Source organism: Vipera ursinii (genome assembly GCF_947247035.1).
Source record: "Vipera ursinii genome assembly, chromosome: 4".
Taxonomy (NCBI): Eukaryota; Metazoa; Chordata; class Lepidosauria; order Squamata; family Viperidae; genus Vipera; species Vipera ursinii.
The window spans coordinates 25,517,351-25,530,467 of NC_139514.1; the positions used below are offsets into that span (position 1 = coordinate 25,517,351).

A 13,117-nucleotide genomic window follows, 5' to 3' on the forward strand; every position below is an offset into this window, starting at 1 on the left:
ATTTGTTCTGATTTTCACTCTTAATCAAATAAGCTTTGGTTGGACAGAAGCATGATATAATGTAAGCCTAGAAGCTATGGTTTACACTAGCTTTACTTTATTTTTGGAGCACTTAGCTCTTCTTTAAAACCATTTCTAAAATGTTGCTTACCAGTTTAAATTGATATTTGTATTAATATATAATTTATTGTTCTTTTAATGTTATTCAGTCAATCAAACTAACAGAACGATTTTCCAGACACAATTGCAGATTCTAATTTCCAGCTATATGGACCACTAGCTGACTAGTTTCCTCACCTTTGGAATTTTTGTGATGCGGGAGCCAGATGTTATTCTATGGCATTCAAATCCTGTGGTGGAAATTCAACTCATGGACCTTCACATTTTAAATGACTATATAAATAGTGCAGTAGCTTTAGCAGCTATCCAGGTCCTGGTATTAGGTTGCTGCAGAAACAGCTATAGAGAGGCTTTCAGAATGCTATATGCAACCCAGCTTGCCTTAAGCTTTGTGAGTTGAAAGACATCAGGGTTATATTATGTCATGCCTCTCTCTGTCTACCTATGCCTGATTACCTATTTACCACTTGGTAGTCAATGTAATTAAAAAAAAATGCCACAGGATATATATTGTGTAAAAATAGAGGGAAGTGGAAGTCATGTAAAATCCCATACATTGGATTGTATTTACCATTCTGAGAATTGCAGGTCATATATTTTCATTATATTTGTTTTTTCTTCTTTTCATCAATACATGGTACTTGCAAGCCTCAAAAATAATTTACTTTCATAGGTAAAAAAGGAAACTCAAAAAAATGAAAGCAAACTTAGATCTTAGTTCACCCAATATAGTTCAACCAATCACAATAAGGAAAATAAATTGGACTGCAACTCACTAGTATACAATACTATCACCCTGTTAATTTTTTTAAAAAAGGGCTCATTTGTTTTCATTAATTTCAAAACAGGAGAATGTTATTAATCAACTCTGTAGGGCAATACCACTTCCCTGTGAGTCTTTCAAGACATCTGTTAAACCCTAATTACTAGCTCTCCTCTTTAGTAACTACAGACATCACAAGGCAGCAGTTAAGTCACTACTTTGAAATACTCAGAGAAAACAGTGACAAATTGCTAGAAAGTCCTCACAGTATTGAAGCAATTACTTCTTATTTTAAAGCATTTTTTCAGTCTAATCAAAGAGTGTAAAGAAAATAGTTTACTGATGCTGCTGTCTTTATCTATTTATTGAAAATATAACCTCAGAGAAAAGATTATATTAGCCTTGGTTACACGGCATGGCACAGAGAGAGAAATTTCATTTAAGAATCTGAAAAGTAATAATAATAATAATAAGTGGATGTTTAGAAACCTATTTGTTCAAGAAAATGTGAACAAGCTATTAATATTTAATATGCATTTGCATAAATGGCAGATGAAGTGATAAGTGCCTAAATATCAACATCAACAGTACTCAAGCAAAGTTTGTCATTGTATTTTCCCTTTAAATGTCTACCTTTAAATGTCTCCCTTTAAATGTCTCCCTTTAAATGTCTACCGCTGACAGAGAGAATAGAAGAGTGATGTGAATATGCCATCAAACCCACAAAAATGCTAACCACTTTTCATTTTTAAAAGATAATTTTCTTTGAAAATCTTTCATTTTTCCAGTGTCAAGAGGAATTGGGTAAAACGAACTTATACAAAATCTGTAAAGAAAAGCAAAAGCAACTCTGAGCAGCTGCTACACAATTTCAAAGTTCATGTTAAAAATGTCAGAAGTATGTTCGCTTTTACTTTGGGGTTTCAGAGAGGGGAAATGATTAAAAAAAACAGATTTAAAGGCTGGGTTGATTGAAAAAGGCGGACAGTTTATTATCAGACTAATAGTGGTAATGGTGCTGTATATTAATATATAGTGTATGTGTTTTGGGATGCCATAAGCAGCTCTGGCTTCTTAATGTGTACACATGTAGTGATGTAGATATATGGCAATCTTTAAATATAAGAATCTAAGTATAAAGCTACCTATACTTTTGTGTAAGACATTTATATTATTGGATAGAAGAGAATATTTGTAGCTTAGGGGTGAAATGTGAAAGACCCTCTTTCATTAAGCCAGTATTATGAAGAAGATGGAATTTGCAGTAGGAATTGACCTTCCCACCCACTCCAGAATACCACTTTCGGTGAACTTCAGGAGAAGAGAAAGCTTTAGACACTTTTGATCAGTAAATAAAATTAAATGATTGTAGTGTAAGCTTTTGAACTACTTTAATAATGTTTATATAATATGCCTATAGTGTTCCAGACTTCATTTTATAATGGATGATGTTATAGGGTCCTTGGTGCTCTCTGAACTTGGTAGTTTTCTTGCAGACATTTCATTACCAAGCTAGGTAACATCATCAGTTTGGTAATGAAACATCTGCAAGAAAACTGCCAGCTTAGAGAGCACCAAGGACCCCACATTTCACCCCTAAGCTACAAATATTCTCTTCTATCCAATAATATTATGTTGTATGGTAAATAATTTGTCCTTTATTTTTATATTATTTTATGAGTGCCATTCTTTTGTGGAAAAAAATTAGAATGGCAAACCTTGTATTTGTAAAGAGAATGAATACACCACATTTAAAGCAAATGGGGGAAGCCTTATGGATAGAGAAGGCAGTATTTAGATTTCATATATTCAGCAAGCCCTTTCTAAGCCTATATCCAAGCTTCAGTACTACATTTAGTTTCCTTCCTGGATTAGGTTGTGCTTAATTATAAGTAGTCCTTGACTTAGCAACCATTTGTAATCACCTTCCTGGTTCTGAAGTTCCAACGGTCACCCCTGTGGTCACATGATCTCATGTCAATTGTTTGGCAACTGGCCCACATTTACAGTTATTTAAAGTGTCCCAAAGTCATGTGACCATATTTTACCATATTTTTGCCAAAAACTGTCATTTATTTTTGAGTTTTGGTAAAACTGGCCCATAGCAAACAGTTGGTTTGCTTAATGAATGTGGCATTCACTTAACGACCACCCAAAAAAGGTCATACAATTGGGTTGGTCATGTGGGTGATCTGTTTTAAGATCATCATGATTTATAATCATAATGGGCAGGCTCCATTAAGGTCATAATTGAAGCCCTACTTGTATTGCATTTATATCCATTTTAGGAGCTGTGGTGGCACAGTGGCTAGAATGCAATATTGCAGGCTAACTCTGCCCATAGCCAGGAGTTCAATCCTGACCAGTTCAAGGTTGACTCAGCCTTTAATTCTTCCAAAGTTGGTAAAATGAGGGCCTAGATTGTTGGGGGCAATATGCTGACATTGTAAATTGCTCAGTGAGTGCTGTAAAGCACTATGGAGCAGTATATAAATCTAAGTGCTACTGCTATCTGACATTTTTGTTGAAGGTTCAGGGTAGCATACATGATGGACTACAGTCCTCATAGAAACATTTTAAACATTACAATATATGGATACATACAGAACAGTACATTTGAATTGGATTTGAAACATTAATAAATATTTTATTGCTACTGACATTGTATTGTAAAGTTGATGAAAATTAGAGTGGTTTCTGAGTGTTATCTAGCAAAAATATATAACCAACATTTTAAAACAGTTAAATGAAACTGCAAGGCTTTTGTTCAAATTTATAATGAACCAAAACAATGGGTAATTATAGAATAATGTAAGCCCAATAGCAAATTGATAAGGTGCCAGAATAACATAGTGCTAAACACAATGCAAAGATCTGTGTATTTCTTTATTCTTCTAGAAGTTTTTATTCTCAATGAGAAGCTGCAGTGCAATACCTTTTCTTATTTAGAATATTTGAGCTACCAAAAAGAATAAATTTTACTGCAAATATTGCAAATTAAATTTTAAAAGAAAAGAAAAGTAAACACAATAAAGAAGGCAAAAATGGGTGCAAAAAGCACTAGCAAAGCATTCTGAAGAGTTTTAAGAACTATGAAAAACAGTGCAGAGTAGAGGAACTGAGCGGTACATCTCACGGGCAAGCGTGCTGGCAGTCCAAATGAAAAGAGTTTCAGCTGGACAGTTAAGCATACACCTGGCAATGCATACAATGGGATGTTTTAGTTGTGGGAAAGCTATGGTAGTTTTCCTATTAAAAAAAACAAAAAAATATTGACGATATGTTAGATGATGACATTAACATAATAGGAACAATAAAGTCCAAATCTAAGAAAAACATGACAAATTATCTTCCATGGTAAGGAGGATGAATTTGCCAATTCTGCCAACTGAGTTGCTTTTAATTCTGCTGACTTAAAATCAGCCTCTGACTAATACAACAGCTACCCAAAGTTTATGATTGTAACATCTACAATTTAGTGAAGCTAGGGAAGAGACACTGATCAATCTAATGTGGTAAATGAGCATGTTCAATGAATTATTATGATGTTTCTGTTTAAAGCATGGTTCAGGGAGGCATAATTATGGAAGGAAGCTTAAAATGTAGGCAGACTTAAAGAAAAAAAGATGGGAACATTAAAAAAATTGACCACTCCATTATATTTATTGGTAGAAATTTATATCTTGCATATGTTTGAGTGATCAACAAATACTAATCACTTCACTATTATTAAATGTATGTTTTAAATATATATATTCTTGGCAAAGGGTCAAAGTGAACCTGGTTCATTTCCATTTGCACTATGATATACAGATGATAACGGTATGTTAAACAAGTCTCATAATCTCTCATACTATGTCCTGTTGTACAGCTGCAGCATATTGAAAGACTTATGTTGACTCTATTTAAATCTCAGGCCACTTTAATTTCTGCCCAGAGGGAACCACTCAGTCAAATTGTGTGCAAAATAAAGCTATTTAAAACTGAATAAAATTCACGAGTATACTTTAAATGTATCCTGGAATATAAAAGGGAATACAGTAATAAATTGATCTCTATCCATGTCCACTCTATGGATTTATGATGACTTGGTCTGTCTGTCTGTCTGTCTGTCTGTCTGTCTGTCTGTCTGTCTGTCTATCTATCTATCTATCTATCTATCTATCTATCTATCTATCTATCTATCTATCTATCTATCTATCATCTATCTGTGTCATACCAAGTCATCATAAACCTATTTGGTGTCCTTAAAAATGGAATTCATTATGGCTATTACAGTTTTACTAGAGGTAGGGAAAATCCTAAAATTGCTCAGGCAAGAAAATTTTAGATTAGACCAGTATCCTGATCTTCACTTGGGTTGACAGTGCAGGTACCAATCTTTCAAACACAGAACACTGCATGGATTAGCCTTGTATGGCATAGCAAAACTGGAAGCCTTTGTAGTTATCTGCATGAGCCAATTCAGATAATATGGCCAAACTGAATTAAGTAGGCAGCCATATCTATGTCCAAAATGGCTGCATTTCTTTATATTAGATATGCTTATTTTGTTCTTTTGCTTATAATTGGGATGTGATTTTTTTCTTTCCATGAAATGTTCTTTAAATGTTCATCTCAGTGAATGTGTGTTGAATTTTTTCTCCTCATAAGGACTGATTTTCAATAAGAAATATGTATGCTGCCTAGCAGCTTAGTTTGATGAAGCAATTAAAAAGTGTGATCTCCCAATGATGGGATAATGGAATATCTGTTTTTCACTGCAATTAAAACCGAACATATTAATTGAACATGGGGGAGACGTCCTCAAAAATCCCCCATCATTTTATAAATATGGAGGAAAACGATGCATTGCAGATGCTTACTGCTATAACGGAAACTCCAGCAGCTGTGCTGTTGGGCTTCGGGCCTGTGTTGAAATGTTTTTTAATCTTCCCAGCTACTGACAACTGATGCTCATTTTCTGGAAGGCCATCATCCTACAAAACAAACAACAGTAGTTCATTTCAGGACTTCAGCAATTTTGTGATTATTTTTCCAAAATTATTGTGTCCCAAAGATTTTTAATTTGCAGAAATATAATTAATTTTGTAAATGCGTACTTTACAATTTGCTAACCTTTATCATCAACTAAGAACTCCTGAATAAAATCCTATCTGAAGTTACCAAAGTATTATAACTCTTAAATATAATCACGTTTTCCACTATGACTTACTGCTTAACTTTAGTAATATGCCTGAAGATAACCAAAAAAACCCCAAGTCATAGTAATTTCAATTGTTTGGGGCACTTTCATACACCAAAAAATAGCCCAAGGAATCTCGATAACATTATTATTTCATGAACCATATAGATTTTTAGAATGACTCCACATTTTCTGTGAGACCATTTTAAAACCATTTTAAAAATGTATTTTGAAGACCAGGCATTATAACTTCATTTATTTACACAACTTTTAATCAACATAGAAATTGTAAAAAAAAATATCTTGATTAGGAACTTCCATATTCTTGTACTTACAACCAAAGTGTTTTTTTTAAAAAGCAATGTTTTCTAAGCTATTTTGTATTTTATTTTGTATTTTATTTCTTTCAGCAGTTTAAAGACCTTTGAAATGCTGAATTCACAATTAAAATTATTATATTTCACAAAAAGGTACTGTACTGTAACTAAAAGTTCTGGTATATCTTTGACTGCAACATAAGCAGTAAATTATAATGAAATGATTAAGAGAAATCTAAAGTTTGTTTACATCCCTTCATCCAAAATCAGAGGTATTCCAGGCAGAAACTGATTTCAGAAATGTCAGAAGCTTTAGTTTTTGAGTAAAATAGAATTGAAAATGTCTGTTTTCCAATAACTAGCAGCGCAGTTAGGCTACTCTCACTGAAACTAAAATGGAACTATTTGTCCCCCTATACCAGGGGTGTCAAACTCAATTTCAATGAGGGCCGCATCAGCATTGTGGTTGCCCTCAGGGGGCTGGGTGGGTATGGCCAGGGTAGGCGTGGCCTACTGGGTGGGCGTGGCTAGAGTGCATATGGCCTACTGGGTGGGCGTGGCCAGCTCTACATCGTTCGCATCAATGGTGCCTATGGGGACCTGGGTAGGAGTGGGACAGATCTGAGGGTCTCTGGCAGGAGGAGGGTCTCTGGGCCAGGGCCAAGGCAGTGGAGGCCGTTCCCTCACTGTTTCCAGAATGGCTTCGCGGGCCGCATGAAACCACTTCGCGGGCCGGATCTGGGCCCCGGGCCTTGTGTTTGACATGTCTGCCCTATACAGTTGCCTTATGCACCAACATAGCAGCACAGTAATTTCGGCAAATCTGAATTGATCTTTTTCAGCATTCACAAGCTGTGCATACAAAGTCCAGCCATATGTTGTATTATCATTTTTGCACGATAATATTAATGACTCATAATAGTAATGACAGTAGGAATCAATATAGTGATTTTAAGATGTGCTCTTGAATCACTCTAAATTTTGAAAATATTAAAAGGATCATAAATAAAAGGTACATAATGTTCCTTCCTAGTTACTAAATAAATCGAGGAGAAAAATCAGACTTGTATCACTGATGTCAGTAACAATTTTGACACTGGAATTTTAGGCTGCGCTCTGTTTCTTTTGGTTATCTCACAGTATGGAACTCTATGGAGCTTTTTCAAATTTAAACATTGGCAAAGATGGATTTAATTTTTCAATATTTTCAGGTTTATTTAAGTTTTACTTTTTAGTTAAAGAAGTTCAGAATTCATTTCATCTTTGACTCAACTTGAAAATAATTATGTGATTTTTTCTGAAATCTGGAAGGTATTGAGTTCCTTTTTGGACTACTTGCACTTAATGCTGGACTACTTGCACTTAATGCTGCAAACATATACATAAAATTTTCTGACGTAGATCTAATTTGCAGGCTTTTAAATCAACATTTGAGATAGTGAGATGAGTGGCATATAAATTTAATAAATTAATTCAATAAATAAATATTCTATTGTTATGAGAAATTGGAACAAGTTTATAAAATGTACATTCATGTGAATTTTAGAATAATGAATAATGAGTGTCAGTATTCTGATTTTGTGAGAGTAGAAGCTCAGTTTAATTTCATAAAAATGAGGCTAATATAACAGGAAGTTCTACTTTGTAAATACTGATAAAAATAATAATGATTCAATGTAACCACCCTTCAATTTAGAAATGGGAACTTATATAATGTAGATTTGTATTATTTCAAGGTGAAATAACTTTAGACTCATCACTGCTGAGTAAAGATGTATATATTTTGTTTGACTATATAATAAAAAACCCTTCAAGACATCAGCAATGATGAATCTTTCATGTATGGGGGATAGGCAAAAGAATTATTATATTATATGGGCAAATCTATGCCTGAATTGTAGCAATGTGTATGTTTGATCCATCACAATTTGAATTAGCCTTTTTTATAGGCAAGGAAAATAATTTCTCAGCAATTTAATCAAATTATCTGGAGTGGTATTGGATATTCATTCCTTTCCCCCTTTTTTATGCAAGGCGCTCTCTCCTCTTCTGGTCAGTTTGATGCACTATTTTTTTTAAAAAAAGACAAACTTTAGAGCCCTATTAAGTTTTAAATTTAATGGAAAAATGTATCTTGATATGGCAGTTCCTTTATAACAAGTTTGTGAACTGGAATTGGCAAAACGTCAGAAAGTTAGTTACACTTTCTGAAGACACAACACCACACTGTGTCTGGCATATTCTTAAATGCATTTTCAGAATACATGCAGAGAAAGTTATTATTGGAAATAAGCCTACATTTTGCTATAATGTATAAAAATTTCATATTTCCAAAACAGCATTCCAGTTGATTTGACAAATAATGCAATAAAACACAGTGTGGCTAAAATAAAACAAGTAGCAACATTCACTTACATTAACCCATGGATGCTCAAGCACTTGCAAAGCTGAAAATCGCTGTTCTATATCTACTTGAAGCATCATAGTAATTAGTTCCTGTAAAATTTATTTATTATATACAGTAAGTTCATTCTAATAGGATACATTGGCTAAAGAATTTTTCAAAGATAAGAATAGCAAATACATTACTGAATATATTGAAAAAAGTAAGATAAAGGGTGAAATACAATCCAACCTTGCATTTTAATATATCAACTGATAACTCAGAAGTTTATGAAAAACAGAAGACTTAACCTAAAAGTTGGAAAATCAAAATTGTATTTGAATCTAAGCATGGTCAAATATATTTGTAAGAATATTTTATTATTAATATATACTAAATAATTCAGAAAATATTTTTTTCTAAATATCCAGAAAACATGCACATTAATTTCTCAAATCCTTATATTCATTTCCAGAAAGTCTCCTGTAGAAAAGTATCAATTCCAGTATAATATTGCATTTTTTATTTTTCATCTAATTATACAATTTTTCTAAAATCCAGGTTCTATTCCTGGGGACAACCAGACTTGGAAAGAATCTTTGTTACCTGCCCTTGATATGAGTCATTCAAAGCTAAAATGATTTCCTTCTAGATACTATAATATTCATAATTTCCTTTGGCTTTAGAAAAGCTCAAGGGCTTATACATCCTTTGCATGCACTGAGGAACTATTTCCCCAAATTATAATACATTAGAATGTTATTTAAAGCATTGTTTATATCAATCAGGTATATATTAAGGTATATTACAAATATAGTATTAACTGTAACATTTCTTTAGTAATTCTGGAGATGTATAATCTAGTAACGTGAACAATGCAGAGTATTCAGTTGCGGTGAAGAAGTATAGGAAGTAGATTTAGTAAACTATCAAAAGCATAGGAGTATTATTTAGAATCTATTTTAAACATGTATGGATTTTAAGATAGATACACAGACAGACAGACAGACAGACATACAAATAGAATAAAGATATGGGTGCACAAAGAAATGTTCTAAAGAAACAAAAAACATTTTGAATATACCTTTGCAGAGTCAGATACATTATCCCAATATGGAGATGGAAACTCTACTTGTCCCATCAAAATCTGATCAAAAAGAACTTCCTGGTCTTCTCCACTTCTGCATAACAAAGAAATAAAACTGTCATTCTCTCACTAATAAACTAAAGCCAAGCGAAAAGACACAAAGCTTTTTAAAATGCTGCAAAACTATTTTTGTTATGCACTGCCATAAGTGGGGTTACTTGAGCAACATGAACACCAAATCAAATATTTATAAGAGTCACAGACCAGCATAAACTTGAATACCAAATTTGAAATGTAAGAAAAAGACAAAGAAATGAAAAAGAGAATAAAAAGAGAGTAAGAAAAGCCTCATAAAGCAGTCAGTTTTATATTGGAGTGATTTTGACATTTATAAGCCCTGCATATTTCTTGTTTCCATTAAATACAGTTTACACTGTAGACAATTCTATTAACTTAGTACTGAAGTTTCTGTGGAAAAAGAGATTTTCCCCTAGTATGTAAGTCTTAGTAACAATATGTTCCTCTACTGCTATTTCATGTTTTACAAAGGGGAGGAGGCTAGCAGCCAATATTACACCCAGACAGGAAAAAAACCATATGGGCAACTGATAGAATAGAGATGCATTGTTAAGAGATGAATAGAAAATCATAATCCATACCCACGGAATGGAGGAAAACCACACAGCAGGATGTAAGTAATCACACCAGCTGCCCAGATGTCCACCTTCAGGCCATATCTAAAATTGATAAGGGATTATGGTTAGGAAACCAAGAATGTATGATCTAAGGGAAATAAAAGCAACAGAAAATGATATGCTGGCAAGGATCTTCATTAAATTAAATGATCTCATCTGAATAAAAGCTGTAGTCTATATCACAATTGTATCATATAAGGACAAACTTATAAATATAAGATATCAAAATTGAAATTCAGTATGGCTTCTATTTAAAAGATCATTGCTTAATCATATGAAAAATAAAAATAGCTGCCCATTGATTCTCTTCTACCAGGTGACACAAGTTAGTTTACCCAGTTTCTGCAATTATTTCTGGAGCCACATAGGTGGGGGTTCCACAAACTGTGTAAAGAGGTCCATCTACTATAGTGGCCAGACCAAAATCTCCCAGTTTCAGAGACTTGCTTCCATCTTGGTGTTCATAGACCTGAAAACAAAAAATGTATTAGATTATGACAGAAATATGGTCTTCTCCAGTGAATTCATGTGTGAATCTGGAGTGAGGAAGAAAGACAAAGTAGTGTGGAGAGAGTGAAAAAGGATTGGAAACTAACCAGTTTTCAGTTTAATGAATATCAACCATGAGACAAAATATTGTAACTAAAATATAGGAGTCCAAAGATGGTACAATTTTAATGAACACAGTTTTAGTATGGGGTCATCCTCTAGAGACTGCTTCACTTTTCAATACTATCAGGACCTTATTATAGAGTTGAATGTTTCTATATGATGCACTGCCCATGAAAAAACAGTTAGAAGCAAGGACCTATTTATTTTCTAATTTTCCTTTTTCTTAAAAAGAAATAATAGAATTAGCTAAAAAGTACATAATTATAATAAAAAGGACATATATAAAAATTGGGCAGTTTACCAGATATAATGTACTAATAATTCATTTTTTTAAAAAAAACTATTATCCCAGCACTCCTTTTCAGAATGTGCCATGTAATACTGGAAGATCCTATCCTTTTGTTATTGTTGTTAATTAATAAACCAAACCCTTAAAACATTTTTGGACTAAGGAAAAATGATCATTTCAATCTCTTTTGTAGTTAAAATGTGACAGTAGGAATGGATGGAACATTTGGTTTTCACAGTCGGTTTTGTCTCATTTCTAGGTGACTACTTAAAAGTAATATATTTTTTAAAATCTATAGATTTTTAAAAATACATTTTAAATCTATAGATTAAAAATATTAAATCTACAGATTTAAAAATATAAAGTTTTCTTAAGTACTAAACTTAATCTTTTTAAATCTATAGATTTAATATTTTTAAATCTGTTGTGTCACAGGGTTGTTTTTTTTTAAACTTGTCATAGGTCATGGAAGTTTTTATAGCATATTTGAAAATTTCCCATAAAAGGATAGGTGTTGAATAAATCACACAGTAAATCACACAGAAAAAAGTGCAGCTGCCATGTGCTTATAGGGGAAGCCATTTCTATCCACTGTTGTAAAATGTTACTATGAAACATTTCATGAAAGTAAGGATAACCTGTGGGAAAAATATGGGTAGTACCCTAGGATTAGGATTAATATATATCTTCATTTCCACTCTTACACAAAGGACACAGAAGACTATAAATTTTATTTTCTAAAAATGTAACATCTACTGTTGAACCATCATACAAAATGAGATGAATATAGATTATGGAATACAGCACATTTCAATGTACAATTGTCAGGAACTAAACTTGATCTTCAAATATCCCATTTGAAATAGAGGAATTAACATTTGTCAGTGTGCATGGCAAGGATATATGCTCTATGCTTTTCCCTTGAAAATACCAGAGGAACTTACAGAAGAGTCATAATGAAAAGAGGAGGAACTGAGGTGTATTGGATATGTTCATCACCTTGAATTATTCTTTTTAAAATGATAAAGGTGGAATATAAATGAACAAACAAACAAATCAATAAATAATTAATTTAATATAATTATTGACCACATATTTTGCTTGAGTAGATAGGCCAAAGGCTATTTTAAGCTTGTTATTTGCTTGGACATAATTTGTCTATCAAATATTAGTCGTTGAGAATAAGAGGCAGACAGAGCTTAGCTTTTTCACACTTTGTTGTTAGCTGCGAAGTCGTGTCCAACTCATCGCGAGCCTATGGACAAGGTTCCTCCAGGCCTTCCTGTCCTCTACCATCTTCTGGAGTCCACTTAAGCTCACGCCTAATGCTTCAGTGACTCCATCCAGCCACCTCATTCTCTGTCGTCCCTTTCTTCTATTGCCCTCAATCTTTCCCAGCATGAGGCTTTTCTCCAGTGAGTCCTTCCTTCTCATTAGGTGTCCAAAGTATTTGAGTTTTAGCTTCAGGATCTGGCCTTCTAAAGAGCAATCAGGGTTGATCTCCTCTAGGACTGACCAGTTTGATCGCCTTGCAGTCCAAGGGACTTGCAGGAGTCTTCTCCAGCACCATAGTTCAAAGGCCTCAATTCTTTGGCGCTCAGCCTTTTTTATGGTCCAGCTTTCACTGCCATACATTGCAACTGGGAAGACCATAGCCTTGACTATA

The 13,117-nt window shown here is 33.4% G+C and overlaps 1 protein-coding gene across 4 annotated transcripts in view; it reads right to left on the reverse strand.

Annotated features, from left to right (window-relative positions):
- The window catches only part of DCLK1 (doublecortin like kinase 1), a gene marked incomplete at both ends in the record, with an annotated part of 182,047 nt that overhangs the window by 12,308 nt on the left and 156,622 nt on the right, over positions 1 to 13,117 (reverse strand). For all 4 annotated transcript variants that reach the window (XM_083361890.1, XM_083361892.1, XM_083361891.1 and 1 more), the window contains 5 exons: positions 5,749 to 5,862; positions 8,801 to 8,881; positions 9,853 to 9,949; positions 10,515 to 10,592; positions 10,886 to 11,019. In XM_083361890.1, coding sequence (XP_083218016.1) covers positions 5,749 to 5,862; positions 8,801 to 8,881; positions 9,853 to 9,949; positions 10,515 to 10,592; positions 10,886 to 11,019 — 504 coding nt within the window. The remainder of the gene's footprint in view (positions 1 to 5,748; positions 5,863 to 8,800; positions 8,882 to 9,852; positions 9,950 to 10,514; positions 10,593 to 10,885; positions 11,020 to 13,117) is intronic.